Consider the following 18,096-nt stretch of genomic DNA (forward strand, 5'->3'; position numbering starts at 1 on the left):
AACCCCACAATCACTCCTTCACCCAGCCCAATACCCTTAGATACATGCCCAAAATAATCTAATCCACTTATTATTTTCCAGGTGAAAAATCTGAGGCCTAGAGATTTTAAATTACTTGCCCATGGTCCCATGGCTATTTGGTGGTAGTACTGAGACTAAAAGCCAGGTCTCTTGACCCCCAGGTCAATACCCTTTCATTATTACAGATATAATAATCCTGAGCCGTCTTGTTGATTCTCTTCATCTGGACTTCTTCATTGTACATCTTCCTTGCCTGTAGCATATATTTATAAAGGTTTTCTAAACATTCACAAAGAGGAAGGAATAGCAAAAATAAAAGGCAACAGCCCTCCCTGTCTCTCTGGGCTTGAAAAGACAAGGTCATTGGATACCAAGGTCAAGAGCAGGTACAAGCTTATGGACACTATAGCTCTCCATAAGCATGTGCTTTTAAGATCTTAGCTTTTTATTTCAAGATTGCCCTCAGATTAACTGAAAGTGAAAATACCTTGCTAATAACAATATGAGAAAGCCTGTTTCTCTTGATTTTATGATGTTGCACTTAAAAGTGGTGTAAATGTTCTGATAAGCAAAGTTATTTTTATAATCCTGCTTCTCAATTACCATCACTGACTGCTTGGGTGATTATAAAAGGGCTCCAAACCTCTTCCTGCAGACCTAGTTATAACTCACAGGGGCTTTCAGCCCTTTTACAGATTGACAGCCTGTTGGGGAATACTTAGAGGGAATTTTCCTTTCTTTCTAGAGCACTAGCTCCCATGTATTCAGCCAGGACCAGAAAAAAGAGCTGTTTTATTGTGTATTTCATGTGGTGCTTAGGGTGGATGTGACAACCACTCATATGGACTTAGTAGGAGGAGAGGGCTTCTCCCTTACACCATCTTTACCAGGATAGTATGACAGCCTTCCTAGTTAATATGCTGCAAAGCTCTTTCTTTCTAGGATAATAAATGTTTGGCCTCCCAAACCATCCAAAGTACACATCTGACATTTAATAAAGAAGTTATTGGGCAAGGAGGGGGGAAAGATTGTCATTTGAAAAAATAAACAAGACCATAAGCAATGTCCTCTTCATCTTCACCCAGGACTACCCCCAAAGTTTCCAGTCTTTGGTGGGTAGGCTAATGGTTTTTTGGTTCACCAGTGCCATCTGTTGGAAAGTTCCCAGAAGTGATTTAGTCTGAGCTTTAGAATTATGTAACAGAAAGTATGAATGTGGGGAAGAGTGGGGTATAACTTGGATAAGGAAAGACATGACTGGGAAAGGAAATCATCCCTATCTTTAATAAGGGTTGTCATGTGGAAGGAGGATTAGATATCCTTTGTGGTTCCAAAGAAGAGAATTTGGATCAAGGGGTAAATAATGACAGGGAGACAGATTTCAGCACAGGGTAGCAAAGAATATTCCCAATTAAAGATCTCCTAAAATGGAATAAATAAGTACCTCACTGACTGTAAGGTACTAAGTTCCCTGTTATTGTAAGAGTTCAAGCAGAGGATGAATACTTATATTGGGGAAATTGCAAGGTAGATTTATACATCAAGTAGAGGGGGTTGACTAAATGATTTCCAAGGTCCTTTATGGTGGTAAAATGCACTGTTTAGGAATCTGCGTCCCAGTGAGATTATCACATAGCTAACAAGCAGCAGAGATGTACCTCCGAGTTCAGCATATATCCTAATATTCTCCTTGTACTTCATGGTGAAAAATATAGAACAGAGAACCTTTCTAGGGGAATCTCATTTACAGACATTTGCTTTTCTTTTCAGAAACATTTTGCTTTCCTGCTTGGGTCCATCTTTGATAATTAATTACCAAATTAACCTGAAGTAAAGATACTTTAAAAACAAGAGGTCATATGGTATTAAGTACATATACCCAAGTAGAAGTCCTGGAATAAGCTATTAGTAATGTAACTATGTGCTATAGAATGGCTAGGGGTGATCCATATTTATTGGTATCACTGAGAATAACCTTCAAAGACTTCTCTGTCATACTTTTCTTACCCCTTGTCTGTTCTTCACTACTACTCCTTTAAATATTCAAACACATTTCTCCATCTTTCTAAATTATTCTGCAGAATATTCCTGGCCTTTGATAGATCTAAGCTACCTAATGTTCCACTAAGGGCAAGGTTCAACCAATAGGCTAATGTCTCCTAGAATCCAGCTTCCATACTTTCTTGTTTCTGTGATCTCACTGACCTAGGTATTCCAATTGACTTTGCAGATTTCAACCCATTCCTGCCTTTTTATCCTGTGCAACTCATCCATCTTCTCCCATAACTCTTCCTCAGAGGATTGTTAAGGGCTAAAATTCTAGCTAAACTGTCTAAAATATCTAATGAGTGGTCGCCAATAAATTATAAGCTTTAGTAAGAGTTAGACTTTTAAGCATTTATTAAGGAGAATAAGAATTTGGTAAAGAGAGAGAAAGGCCTAGATTCCTATCTATTAAAGGGAGAGGACATTTCTAGCTCCGCTCTCCACCAGAGTCCAAAGGAAAGAGCGTGAGACCGAGCCGCCAGTCTCTTCCTTCTTCCTCCCACTAGCCCGTGTCACTTCCTGACGCCAAAGAAAAGACTCCTGGTCTTGCCCTCAAAGACCTTCGCTTCATGGGCGGAACTCTTCTACAGTAAGTCTCCAGCAGGTGGCGTTATTCCAATCTCAGATGTCCTCTAGGTGTAGTCGTGGAATGGAAGTCTTTTCAGGGGTTGATGTGTGGATGCTGGTAATCAGCCAGGAAAATTTCCTACAAAATTGAGCTTAATACAACTTTAAAATAGCTTTGTCAATAATCAAATCAAACAATGAAAGTTCTCAAAAACATGTCTAAGGGAATACAGAATCTTAGTTGTTAACACGTGAAACATACAATAAAACAAAAATTGAACCATTCTTTAAAATTATATTATTATTATAGTCCCCCCTTATGGAGAGTAATTGAGAAGACAATTGCTGCGATATTAATTTTTAAAAATAATTTTTATCTTTGTTTCATCACTTTTTGCATCATCTGCCTAATTATCCTCATGCCATTATGAGAAATTAGAAAATCTAATATAATTGGTAACAGGTGTCAAGGCCAAATTCAACAGTGTATTTATCATGACACCTGAGATAATTATGGGTGTTACCATAAAAGAACAGAGAAATGATGGGATATGAGCACTCCCACACTTGAGCAGTATATACTGTCCATGCAGTATGCCAGGCTTAAAATAGGTGGATGGAATATATGTCCATGCCACTGAACATATTGGAGGAAACTGAGTCAGACTTAATCAGATGCATGGGATTGAGATGTCCATGGCATCAGGCATATAGGAGGGAGCATAGAAGCCAGGTGTAGAAGTGAGATGGGTGGGATGAATACTTCCAGCCATCTGTACAATATTGTGGGGAAAAATAAAATAAAATATTAAACCAAGAGAATCCAACCTCAACATTAGTCAAAAGCTGTTCCCTCGGCCATACCTTGACTTCATACATGTCTCCCCTCATGTGACAGTTCAGTGTCTGCTCTTGCATGTATTCCTCTTGTGATTGGATGGCATCTTGGCCAACTGGCATCTGATAACTCAGAATAAAGGCAATTAATGTCTTAAATGATAAGTTCCCATAATCCAAGTCTCATATGGATTTAAAAATTGAGGATAATAAATGATTGCAAAAAATGTGAATACATCTTGACTCAGAACACAATATATAATTATGCAACAATTTCAAATAATACCCCTTTTTTTAACTTAGTATACAATTACTTTTTTGAAAAATCTGAACATATTTAAATACAAGTTAAAGCACAACACAATCTCAAAGACAACTTTTACAAATGTTCCCCTCTTTTTTTTTTTTTTGGAATATGCTTATCAAAAATAATACTTCTAGAATCAATTTACACTTGCCATGGCAAACAATTTGCTAGGGAAATGCTTTAAAGAGTTTGATCAAATAATCAGTTGAGAAAAAATAACAAAAACAAATAAGTCAGAATATGGGAGCACAATACTCCTAGAATTAACATTGTATTATGAAATCAAAACCATGTTTCAAAATTAGATAGATGAATGAATAGAAGAAAATACACGTGGAATAATAAAAGACAATGAAATTCAAACTAGGGAAATCTAAATGAATATGAATTTAATATTAATAAGAGTCTTATAAAATATAAACTTGATCACATGACTATAAAAAGCTTTTACAAATATTCTCCTTGTTTTAAAAACTAAGTATAAAACACAATCTCAAAAGCATGAAAATCTCTATGAAAATAAACCCATACCATTAATTTCAAAATGTATATATAATAGCATAGAAATCCTATGTAACCTCTGAACTGATACTATTACTCTCAGTGAATTCAGAACACTTCTGATTCTGATATCTAAAATCCCCAATACTCATATCAATACCTTGCTGCTTACTTCTACATTTCTGTAAAATATATACCCTTCCATGGCAAAAGAAGCAGAGTCTTGAACTATGTTGATGGTTGTCATTCTTATTCAGCTTAAGTTTTTCTTCTTTAACCCCTCTATATTGTTTGTCGGGCTTTTCACCATACAAATGCTTTATAAGATTACTAATTAAAGACAAAAGCAGGTTAGCAAAATTATGAACAAAACGAGCATATCTGGAATTCAAAGGGCTTTTTAAGGTTTTCTCAGAAGCACAGCCAGGCTGGGGAAGGGCTGAGCCTGAAGCTGCAAATGTAGTTAGAGAAAGTTGCGCATGTGAATTAGATCTCTGGACTTCCCAGGCAGGGGAAGCAATGGGCTTGGCCATGGGAGGAGTAGAGGGTGGGGTCTGGAGAGGAGGGGAGGAACCAGAGCAATTTGAATCAGACTTGATTTTGAACTCATGCCTGGATTCCTCTTCCCCCACTTTGCCTCTGGGGGCTAGAGGATTAAAAGCTTCTAGAGGGTGGGTCATTGCCTCCAGGCATGCAAAATTAAAGCAACAATTAGTGTTAGAACTGGGAAAAACTGCAGGAATCTCTTCAGGTTTCTCTGAAAAAGCATGGTTGGGAGAGGGAGAGATACTTCCTTGTGTGAGTAAGTTGCTGGCTCTTTTAACAAAAATAAAAAGAAAAATAGAAAATCCACAAAAACAAAGCATTAACATGATCTTATCTCCCATTTGTCTGGTTAAACAGACTAAACACAAAAATAGGGTAATTAGGGAGTTTAAAAGGTCCATTTGAAAAAATTTAAAAGCAAAACACAGCCAGTACGCCAGTACTTAGCAGTTAAAGGGAGAGGGTAGGGGAAATTTCTTACCCAACCAGAAGATCAGAAGTGAGGTTCAGCTTTCCTCTTCGTGGTCAGCCATCTGTTAAGGGCTAAAATTCTAGCTAAACTGTCTAAAATATCTAATGAGTGGTCGCCAATAAATTATAAGCTTTAGCAAGAGTTAGACTTTTAAGCATTTATTAAGGAGAATAAGAATTTGGTAAAGAGAGAGAAAGGCCTAGATTCCTATCTATTAAAGGGAGAGGACATTTCCAGCTCCGCTCTCCACCAGAGTCCAAAGGAAAGAGCGTGAGACCGAGCCACCAGTCTCTTCCTTCTTCCTCCCACTAGCTCGTGTCACTTCCTGACGCCAAAGAAAAGACTCCTGGTCTTGCCCTCAAAGACCTTCGCTTCATGGGTGGAACTCTTCTACAGTAAGTCTCCAGCAGGTGGCGTTATTCCAATCGTTACAGGATCTAATCAGCATGAGTAGGGCTATATCTAGAACTCATTACACTGCAAGGATACCAGAGGAAGAGAGGGGCCCATACATAAATCATCTTTCATCATCACTACATGATTAGCCCACCTCTTTTTCCAGTCATATATCTCTCTAATAACATCCTTTAAAAGGGGGGGCAAACAACCATGACCCACCAAAAGTGATCACAAAGGGAGGGGGACAATGAACTTGTCTGTCCCCATGATATAGCTTCTATTATACAACTTTGTTGGAAATATGCTATGGCTTACTCCCATCTGCCATTACCTCTCACACCTGAAAAGGAGTAATTGATGATTATTTGGCTTTGTAGAGATTCACTTAGCTAGCTCCCCACTCCAAAATAACAGAAATGCTCCCACCATACCAGAAGTATGAGATATTTAATGTGCTGAGTGAATCATTAAAGATATAGAATCATAGCCTCAGCTGGGGCAATCACACCTCAACTGAACATGCTCAACTGAGCATATTCCATCTAGGCCCATGGGGATTTAAACCCCAAACACCAGCAGTTTCACTAAGCTATTGAATTCAAAAGCAAAACTTAGATTACCCACACCATTGAGGCAGATGTTATATATTTTTAGAGCTCTCACTGGACCTGTTCTCTTCCCCTCCCTTTAGTACATTCCCTTGGCCATTAGACTTTCTTCTCAGCACTTCAGCTGTTTTCCAGTCTGGGTGACAGTGCTCCTTTCTAAGCCAATTTAAATTAATTCTGCCTGTAAGATTTCCTGAGACACACTCAGCTGCTGCATTAAAACTGCATGGGCTCCTTCCCCAATATACCTAATAATAGCACTTTTCATTTCCAAGTCACTTTATAAACATTAACTAATTAAGTTGCCCAGTCTCCTCATGAGGTCTGTGCCTCTGAGTAGTGGACTCTCTTCTCCTTAGATTCCAAGTTACTCCCTAGGGATAAATGAGGGCCCTGCAGTGATAGGTTAACTCTTTCGGTTGCAGTGATGATTCCTCTGATTAATAGAAGAGAGAGAATTTACTAAGATCACATATTATATGTACCAAAAACTTTTTTCAATTATTGTGAAATGTAGAGTTCATGAAACAGCCAATGACTGTGGAGAGGCTTCTCTGGAGATAAAAGAAGAGGAACATGTGCTTAGAAAAGTCATCTACTATTTATTGGCCTTTACATGGATCTCATAGCTTATCTTGGCCAAGAAGAAGAGAGATAGGAATGGCTTTTAAAAATGCATAGCAGAGCAATTTAAAGGAAGAGCACAAGCTGAGAGTACTGGGAGAGGACCAACTCTTAGAAGGCTTTGGTCATTGGTCCTTAGCCCCAGAGACCAATGCCTATCCGTGGTAATGAATTCAAGAGGTTGTTTTACTATTATGGGTCCCTTGGTAGAACAAGTCATGCAGTGGAATTTGCTTCAGGCAGACCAACTAGGAATGGATAGGATAGGTTAAAAAAAGAAGGGGGAAGAGAAACAGAGAGTGAGGGAGACAGAGAATACCAGAGAGCTCTTATACTTTTCCACCTTCCAGAGGAGGATGAGGAAGGCCTAAAGAGGTAACAACTCAGGAGAATAAATAGAAAAGGACCTCTCCCCTTGGAGAAGACTGTATAAGGGGTAGACTCCGCAGATTCCTCACCCATAGGCATAGGATAAGGATCTATAAGAAGGATAAAACTGAGGAAACTAAAGGAGAAGTGTATTTTCCCCCATGCTTCAGGTTCCTACAACAAGGACTAAGGGTAAGAGAAGTAAAAGGGCAGAAAAAAAATGAGTCAGGGGAATAGCTAGGACAGACCTTTGACCATTCTTTCCCTAGGCCTGGCCTGAAGCATCACAGAGTCCATTACTCCTAAAGTACAAGCAAAAAAATTATATATATGAAATGTATCTATATCCACTCAGTTGTGTATGAAATCCATCTTACCCAATAATAAAATAAGAGGGGAAGGAGATGAGAGAAAGTGGGGATGACAAAGAGAGAGTGGATTAAGGGAGGCAGTGGTTAGAAACAAAATGGAGTTTTGAGGAGGGACAGGATAAGAATAAAGAGAGAAGTAGGAGGAAATGAGATGGAGGGAAATATACAATTATTAACCATAATTGCAAATGTAAATGAGATGAGCTCACTCATAAAATGGAAGCATATAGCAGAATGAATTAGAAACCAGAATCTAATATGTTGTTTAAGAGAAATACACTTGAAACAGAGAGACACATGGAGTTAAAATAAAGGATGGGAGTAGAATATAATAAACGTCAGCTGAAGTTAAAAAGGCAGGGGTAGCAGTCATAATCTGAGACAAAGCAAAAGCAAAAATACATCTGGTTAAAAGAGATGATTGAGGAAACTCCATTTTTGCCATAGACAATGAAATAATATAAAAAAATCTAGCAAGTTTCTCTGATAAAGGCTTTATTTCTCAAGCATATAGAGAAGTGAGTTAAATTTATTTTAAAAAGCCATTCACTAATTGATAAATGATCAAAGGATATGAATAGCCAGTTTTCAGAAGAAGAAATCAAAGCTATCCATAGTCATGTGGGGAAAAAATGCTCTAAATCACTACTGATCAGAGAAATGCAAATTAAAATAATTCTGAGGTACCACTTCACACCTATCAGAAATGACAAATGTAAGTGATAAGGGAAATGAGTATAATAATGAATTGTTGGTGGAGTAGTGAACTGCTCTAACAATTTTGGGGAACATTTGGGAACTATGCCCAAAAGTCTATAAAACTGCATATCCTTTGACCCAGTAATACCACTACTAGGTCTGTATCTCAGAGAGATAAAAGAAAAAGGAAAAGGACGTATGTGTACAAAATAATTTCTATCAGCTCTTTTTGTGATGGCAAAGAACTGGAAATCAATGGGATGCTCACCAATTGGGGAATGATTGAATAGCTGTGACATATGATTGTAATGGAGTGTTATTGTGCAATAAGAAATGATGAATATGGTGGTTTTAGAAAAACATGGCAAAACTTGTATGAACTGATACAAAGTAAAGTGAGAAGAACTGGGAGATCATTGTGCACAGTAATAGCAATGTTGTAATTATTATCAACTGTGAAAGATTTAGCTACTCTGATCAATATAATTCCAAAGAACTCATGATGAAAAAATGCAATCTACTTCCAGAAAGAGATCATAAACTCTGAGTGAAAATTGAAGTATCGCTTTCTCTTATTTCTCATTTTGTTTTTGCAATACAGATAATATGGAAATATGTTTTGCATGATTTCACATATATAATTGATATCATATTGCTTTCCTTGTCAGTAGGAGGGTGAGATGTGGGAGGGAGGGAAAGAATTTTGAACTCAAAATTTCAAAAGAAAGGAATGTTTAAAATAAATAATATATTTTTTAAAACATACATCCAAAAAGTATAGGCAGTAGTTTGCTAGAGGATCTGGTGATACAGGAATAGGGATATAAAACATACTATTTGAACTCATTCATATAAGATAGTAGGGACACTGTAGACTATAAAATTCATTGAGTAATAAGATCAGGGACTATGTTGTTAATTAGGCACTCACCTTACCTTTGATGCATACCACCCAGTTCAAGAGGGCATTAATGGGTAAAATCCCTGTTCCTGAGCCCTCTCTCAGGTTCTACCACAGGTGCTATGACTCTCCCCTTTGGTAAGCCCTTTGTGGGGAGTGTCCCCAAATTTTTCTCCTAACTGAAATTGATGGGAAAGGAGAAGAAAGGGAAGAAAGAAGCATTTAATCTCATCTGATCCTTGCAACAACCCTGGAAAGTAGGTGCTTTTATTTTCCCTATGTTGCAATTGAGAAAACTGAGGTAGACAGAAGTTAAGCAATTTGATGGAGGTCACACAGCTAGTAAATTCATATTTTAAATAAGTTTTCTGACTCTAGTGCCAGAACTCTGTCCACTGCATAATTTAACTTATTGATGTGGATTGTACAATCATAAAATTACTTACATTCCCTAAGCTACTAGGAAAACTCTTCCCCTTTTGTTGTATCATTTGCTTTGTTCAACATTGATTCATCTCTAATTCAAGGACATATAGTTCATAATTATAATCAGAATATTAGAAATGAATAAAGCAAATTGCATCAATGAATGAACAAATGAAGCATTTATTAAGCATGTATTAGTGGAATGCACTCTGCTAAACAATGGTGCCATAAATAGAAAAGTAAGACATACCCTGCTCTCAAAAAGTTTACATTCTAACAGTGGAGATATAACAGAGAAGATCTTGGCTGAAAGTCAAATGGAAAGGTCCCATGATCCTTAAATTGCAGTGGCAAAGCAAATGGTAATACTTCTTCTCTAAATTATTTGCACTGGGGAAAATAATGGCATAGATTTCTGACGTTGAACTATTTAACAGAGCTAAGAACTTTGGTGTAAAGAATCTTCTTTGTTGAGTCTTCAGTAGCTGTGGTTGTAGCACCTTCAGGAGCAATTTCCAGGCTGTATCTCCACGTTAAGTCCTTCCCAAAATTGCTAAAGTTGTTCGATTGCTATTTCCAAAACTCTTGGGTTCAGAGTGTTAGTCTGTCTCCATCAACATCAGAGGGGAGACGGTGGTCAAGGTGATGGTGTTGGTTAGACAGTGCATGCTACCTACTGTCTCTCCCTCAGGTTGCCTTGTTGCTTCATCTAAGCTGGCTAACCTGCCCTGGGAATATCAGGTGGTTGGCAGTTGGTGGGGATGGGTAGACTCTTCTCCATAAGAGTTGCTTCCCCAGATGTGAGGGCTAGGATAGAGGCAGGACCAGTGGTCTGGGAGGTGCTGCCACTCTTAAAATCCCTATGCCTTTCTGCATGTTAGTAACAGTTGGTTGGGGGGTGCTGGTCATGAGGATACAAGCCCCAATCTCCACGTTTATTTCTCACCTTATCTACTTGTCTATTGAACTCCACTTCCCAAAGGATCTATTTCAATACTTCATAATAATGTCTTTAGCCTAGGTCAAACATTCTCTTCTCTGGGTCTTTCTTCTTCCACCCCAAAACAGACACATACCACAGTAACCCATACCTTCTTGTTCTGTTCATGTTCTTCCTTTTGCCAGAAATATCTTCCCCATCTTCTGTGTCTATCCAAATCCTATTAACCTTTCAAAGATCAATTCAAAAAATCATCTCTAAGAAGTTGTCCATAACTGATTGCTCTGTACCACAGAATGGATGCCTGGCTTGAGAGATCCAAGGCTTGGACTCTAGTCCTGGTTCTATTACTGAGCAGCTTTATGATTGTTGGTAGTTCACTTTACCTCTCTGGGCCTCAATTTCCTCATCGATAAAAAATATAGGGCCAGACTGGATACTAATTAACATTTTTTCCATATTTAAGATTCGGTGATTCTTTGATCTTTCATTTAGTTATATATTGCCTTGGAATTATTTTCTAATTGTGACTCCCACACAGTGAGGCATTATATCTCTCTTCACTCCACCTAAACTGTAAACTTCTTAAAGACAAGAATTATGTATTTTACTTCTATTTTCCCCAAAAACACCTAGTGCAGAACTAGGTATTGAACAGATTTTTAATCAATATTTGTCGAATTTAATTTAATCAGGCATCTTTTTTGTCCACAGAGAGATCTCGCAAAATGATGCTTTGAAAGTAATAGAAGCTGATGTGTTCTCCAACTTACCAAAGTTACATGAAATGTAAGTAAGAAAAGTGGTGTCCATTTTTTACTCTGAATTATAAGGGCAATTTGTACATATTACTTGGTATACTAACTTCTCCACCTGTTGCCCCCAACCCTCACATACTCTGCTAAATTAAAGGACAGCTCACAAGTATGTCAGAAGAAACAAAAGGGCAGTTACCAAAGTGAGTTTTATATCAAAAGGTAAAAAAAACCTCATTTAAAGAAATATTTTATCATCTCATATTGGAGTAGTATTACATATTTGCCTAAAGACAACCATGAAAATAATTGAAGCTTCTTACACAGAATTTGGTTGCTAAGGATGAAGATGTAATGAATATGAATAACTTGATAAAATCCCCCAAATTAAATCAACGTACATTTCAATGCCTGATCACTTTAATTCAAAGGCAGAAAAAGTGAGAATGGAAAGAAAAAGGAAGGAAAAGAACCAAAAACTTGGATTTTACAAAGAAGCCTCATGTAATATAAGCCTCTTCATATAATAAGCCTCTTCCTTTAAAAAAAGGATTGGAATTTACTGGTCATGGAAATTACCAAAGAAAGTTGCAAAAGAATAAAAAAGAAATAGATCGATTTTAATAGGCAGAAAAACACTTGTTACTGGTGTGGGAGTTATCCATGAATCAGCTTTCTCTGTAGTCAGAACATTAACTTGTTAATGCTAAGACCAGAATTAGTATAAAGCAATAAAGAACAATAATGAGAAAAGCATAATCCCTACAACTTAAACAACTCGATCCTAAACTATTTAATTGAATAACTGACAATCCAAAATAGTAAATGGGCAATAGAAATGGCATAAGTAAAAACTATAATAATTTTATGATGATGTTTAACCAATGTAAATTAATTGCTCACAGCAACAAGAACAAAAGAGTCCAGATAGTGTGCTTGTAAGCAATCATCTAACTTAGTTGCCAAACAGAGAGATGGCTGCCAAATACAACACCAGATTAGACTATAAGAGAGTTTGTAACAATCTTACAAAGAATACTGATGGATGAATAAGGCACAGAGAAGCACTAGATGGTAAAAAAACATTTTAAAGAAAACTTGGGAAGACATCCAGTTAAGCAGTTATTTCAAGGGCATTTAAGGACAAAATTAGAAGAGGAAAACAAAAGAAATATGAAAAAGATTTCTACATACATATATGTAATTATTTATAATTGTATATACATATATAGGTATATATAAATCACATCAGCAGATAATAGACTTGCACTAGCCATATTTAGACCTAACAGCCCCTTGAAATGCTTATAGGGGAGATAGGAATGATAAAGTTGGAAAAAGTAGTCAGATTGAAACAAATATATATACAGAGGGTCAATTGATACTGGAAGTAGCATGATTTTGAAAGTGTTGGGAGACTAATGTTCAAGGTTTTTGAAGTAAGGGAAGACACCGAAGGTGCGGGGGGGGGGGCGGGGGGGTGAAGCTCAGACATTATTAATACTTTATAAAATGTGGGGATAACAAAATGAACCTCCTCAATATCTACCTACCTGTATACCTATTCTTCCATTTATACAAAATCTATATGAGGTTTATCTAGACATGAGTTGAAGATACTTTTTTGAAGAAGTAGGGAACAAGCAGACTTTTGAGAGGCATGTTCAACAATGGATCACAACTTTACCATTTCACAACTGAATGGAAGATATAGAGAATTAAAGACTGCTTAATATATTGTGTTGATCATGAAAAAGTAATTGATTCAATTAAAAAATGCTGCCATAGAGACTCCTTTTTCAATAAGGTGTTTCCTATCTACACATTAAAAACATTCAAGATTCCTTGAAGGATGCAAAAAAAAAGATATTTCTATGCAACAACTCTATGATCTTAAATATTAGGTGTTGTATATGGGCGCATACAGAGATATGTATGCTCACCAAAGGTGTTCAACATTTTGAGAGAAGATCCAGAGAAAAGTTAGTTAAATACAGATTCCCTGTGGATGGTAAGGTCTTTCAGAATCTTACATTCATGAATGAAATTGTTCTTACTTCATCAAGCCCCAGAACACTGCAGTATCTCCTGGAAGAGTTCTTCAATTACTCAAAAGATTTTATCCTGACCATCCACAAAGGAAAGACCCATTAGATGAAGAATGTCTATTGCCCAGAGTACAACATGCATATGGATAAATAACTATAGAGCTTACCGATCAATATGTATATGCGGGACAGAGAGTATAGATGGACAATGAGATAGGCCCAGAGTTGAACAAGTAAAGAATGGACTGGCCTTGCCTTGGAGACATTACAAAACTCCTTTAATGATACCCACCATCTCATGAAAACAAAGGCCCATCTTCTTAATACAAACATTGTACTGGTGTTTCTGAATGGTAATGAGACAGGAAATGTAAAGATCACTGAAGAATTAAAACTGAATGTCACACAGAGGGCAATAGAGAAGCACATGACAGGTTTGGGCAAGCTGCTTAGCACAGTGTCTGGCATATAGTAGGTGGTAAATAAGTGCTTGACTGATTGAAGTATAACTAAAAAGAAACTTTGAAGATCAGGAGTAAAGGATGCCATCAGGCAATTCTATGAAAAAGAACAAAGATGAAGTGATTATGTGGTGAGGGGAAAAGATGATAAATAGCTATCATGCTCCACTGGCACCCTCTCCTTCTCAGAAAAAGTTAAGAGGAGGATGCTTTACCTTATATATAAAGTATGTCTGGGAGAAATCTAACCAAAGTTAAAAGAAGAGGGTTTTTGTTTGTTTATTTTTCTGACATCAAAGATGTCTCCTTATACAGGAAGTAGACACTCCCATTAACACATTTTGAACTGGTCTGGTCTTGACAATGTCTCCCTGGTAGAGTAGGAAAAATAAGGAAAAGAGGAAGGGAATGAGAAAGGAAGAAAAACAAAAAAGGTGGAGAGATGGGTATTGAGGGAGAGGTATTTCTAACAAAACTGGCTAACATTTTTTAATTCCTCTAATTTAATCAGTGTTAGGACTTCCAATAGAGGTAGAGAGCTTAACCCATTTCTACTGTTATGTCCTATGTGAATCTTGCCCATGTCTTCTACAAATCTTTCTCAGAGGATCTACCTAGACCCCTCAAGGCCTTCTTCTAGACCTTTTAATATTCCAAGGAGAGAATAGGCAACACTTGAACTGTTCTGTTATCCTTTGCTCTCACTATATGTCTAATCTAGCTTTTCATGTTCATTAATAACAATAATAACAATGACAGCTAACATTTATATAGATTCTTTTATGTGCCAGGCACTTTACATCTATTACCTCCCTTGATTCTCACAACCATGGGAAGTAGGTGAAAGTATTATGAGGAAACTAAGACAAAGGTTAAGTGACTTGTCCAGAGTCACATAGCTAATGAGTGCCTGAGGTCAGATTTGAACTCAGGTATTTCTGACTCCTCTAGGTCTGGTGCTCTATCACTTTTGGTACCTTATCCACTTTCTGGAGGATTTCTTTTGCATGCAAATTGGTGACTATTATGTTTTTGTCTTTTTATACCCACATGCTGTTCTTTGTGTCACTCCAATTTGAATTCTGAGTTGTTTGTGCCACTTCAAGTTCAATTCTGGTTGTCCTGTGATTTCAACCATGTGGAATCACCAGAAAAATATTGGTGATAAGAGATTTTATTGTTGCTATTGTTTTATGAAAGAGCAACATACATCTAAATTTCCCAAAATTCTGTCCATTCCACCATCTTCTTCCTAGCTTATTCTGGGCTAAGTTCATTGTCTATCTGCACAATCTGTCCCAGGTATATGTATTGATGAGCTAACTCAATGAGCTATCCATTCAACCAATCATCATCATAAGTACAATTCACTTAGTTTCCCCCCTGTGGATTTCTAGGTCAACCTTTTTTAAGGATTCATGGATATCATGGAGAGCTGTGACTAAGCCCCAGAATAGAAATGCAAACTAAGCAGCATGATCTAAAGGGGGACTGTAGGGTTTATTCCATAAATTACAAATAAATAAATGTGAACAAAGTGGGGAAAAGCAACGGCCTAAAAGTCAGGAACCTACGATTTGTTTCCCTTTGTATTTGACCCTTGCCATTGTCCCTCTTACCTCACTCCCTCTTTCCTTTGGCCAAATACTCTCAGGCTCCTTTCTCTTCCCAGAAGGTTATGGTCTCTCCCTTACTGCTAGTAGGTCTATGGCTCTAACAGAAAATGTGGACAGGAAACCAACAGAGGAGTTTGTCTTGCTGTGAATCAGAGTTGCCGCCACCCTATCTGAGGTTCAGTGGGTTTGCCAATTACAGAAGCCACTCTTTCATCTCCGAACTCAGTGCTGCCATCACTCTCACTTCCCTCCCCAATATCATGCCTGTTGTGCTTGAAATGATTAATTGCCTGGTCTGGGGTTCTGTGCAGTCACAGGTAATTGCAACATAAAAACTAATGAAACAAGGAGAAAGTAATTAACAGAATATCAGTGTAAATATACATTGATCCAGTGAGTAGTGAATATGACAATCATTTTCAGTAGGGCTTCAGACAAGTTCTCCTCTGAGTTGGTGATCAAGACAAAGACCAGGTTAACAAGGGAGTAAAGGCTGCTGTTTTGGGTTTTTTTTTGGGTAATAGAGTAGCCACTGTCCGAGGTGAGTAGAAATTGTTGTCTGATGGAAGTTCATTGAGGGATTTTGTTGTTGAACAATGTCCAGGTTTAAGAATAAAAGGGCCAAGGGGCAGCTAGGTGGCACAGTGGATAGAGCACCAACCCTGGAGTCAGGAGGACATGAGTTCAAATCGCCTCAGATACTTAACACTTACTAGCTGTGTGACCCTAGGAAAGTCACTTAACCCCAATTGCTTCACCAAAAAAAAAAAAGAATAAAAGGGCCAAGACTTTTATCTCTCTGCACTTCCCTTTCCCTCTATCTCTCTGTTTGCTTCATTCTTTCTTTCTCAATCTTTCTTTTCCCTCTGTTCTCCAGGTTCTCTCTGTCTCACTCTCTCCCCTTCTCTCTCACCATCACCTTCTTCTTCACTTCCTTCTTCTTTACCTGTTCTCTGGCTGTGAAAATTATCAGCAAAGCTAGTGCTCTGGTTAGTACCTCTTACATGCTCCTGCCCCAGGTCTGTCTTCTATGACCTCTGTGGTTTGGGTCCAGTAGGATAGAGGCTGTAATTAGTTTGTTTTATCTCCTTAGTACAAAGAGGGGACAAATCATGAACTTTGTAGAAATTGAGTGCAGTGCACTTCATGGAGAAATTCTTGTGAATGAATGAATGAATGAATGAATGAATGAATGAATGAATGAACCACATATTACTGAGACCATTTTAGGAACAACACATTTGCAGCTTCCCAAGTCATCAGATAGCCTCAATGTTTATTAGGTAATATGAAATGATGAAGAAATATTTCCCTTCACTTCAATGTTCATTTCTCTTTGACAGAAGAATTGAAAAAGCCAACAACTTGGTGCTCATTGACCCTGAGGCCTTCTGGAATCTCCCAAACCTCCGATACCTGTAAGACATTTTTACCTTATCCCCAACTCCCTCCCTACAACCAAGTAAGACCAGTCCTAGTCTAACAAGGACAGCAGCAGACAATCTTGGTGACCCTGGATTCCACCCGGGTGGCCTACTTAGCAGTGGGTTTTATTTAAGCTCTGAGGTTTAATGAGTAATTCCCTCTAATATGATTTCCTTTTACTTTCACTTGAAACAACAGTCATCATAATGAATGCCATTTGCATTAATGGGACTGTCACATGCGGCTCCACAGGGACTCTGCTATAATTTGGTGTTAATGAGATGCATCTTACAAGTCTTAGTCAGATAGATTCCAGTAGCTTTTAGCATTCAACCTTGACCCCAAGAATTCTTTCTGCCTTATTCTGAAAATATACAAATGTGTATGTATAGATACATACATATATATAATATATATATACATATATATGTGCACCCACATACACATATGTTAATGCACTTACTGCATTTGATTCTCTTCAACAATAGACTTATATTTCAAGGAGGAAATGTATTAATGTGTGTCCCACCCTGGCCCTATTCCCATCAGCAAAGTCACTGTGCTTGCTTTCTCATCAAACTGCCTGCTCATTAGGTAAGAGTACATAGCAGCACATTTATTCAGCTCCCAAGCCTCTGTCATCCTGAGTTGTAGTGCCTAGATATGAACATAAACTGTGGGCTAATATCAAGCTTAACTCTTGAAACTGGGCCTGAAGGCATAAGTCTTAAAACAGAATTCATTCATTCTTTCAACTAGTAGTAAGGGCTTACTATCTGCAGTGCATCATAGGAGACATCTGGCATCTAGGAGAGAAATAGGGTTAGCTAAGAAAATAGTCTAATATCTAGTAGGGACATAAGAAAAGAAAAAAAAAACATAAATTAGTTTCATCTTACCAACAGCATAGTTGACATCTCTACCTGGATGTCTAGTACATATTTCTTTTTTCTTTTTTAAATTCTTTCTTTTTCATTTTTTTCTTTTTCTTTCTTTCTTTTTTTTTTTTTTGCAGGGCAATGAGGGTTAAGTGACTTGCCCAGGGTCACACAATTAGTAAGTGGAAAGTGTCTGAGGCCAGATTTGAACTCACATCCTCCTGAATCCAGGGCCTGTGCTTTATCCACTGCACCACCTAGCAGCCCTGCCTAGTACAT

At 37.6% G+C, this 18,096-nt stretch overlaps 1 protein-coding gene across 1 annotated transcript in view; it reads left to right on the top strand.

The window, feature by feature from the left end:
- The window catches only part of FSHR (follicle stimulating hormone receptor), a 263,889-nt gene that overhangs the window by 155,806 nt on the left and 89,987 nt on the right, over positions 1-18,096 (top strand). The window contains exons 3-4 of the mRNA XM_043988973.1: positions 11,349-11,423; positions 16,858-16,932. Of these exons, the coding sequence (XP_043844908.1) occupies positions 11,349-11,423; positions 16,858-16,932 (150 nt within the window). The remainder of the gene's footprint in view (positions 1-11,348; positions 11,424-16,857; positions 16,933-18,096) is intronic.

Source organism: Dromiciops gliroides, chromosome 2, assembly GCF_019393635.1.
Source record: "Dromiciops gliroides isolate mDroGli1 chromosome 2, mDroGli1.pri, whole genome shotgun sequence".
Classification (NCBI taxonomy): Eukaryota; Metazoa; Chordata; class Mammalia; order Microbiotheria; family Microbiotheriidae; genus Dromiciops; species Dromiciops gliroides.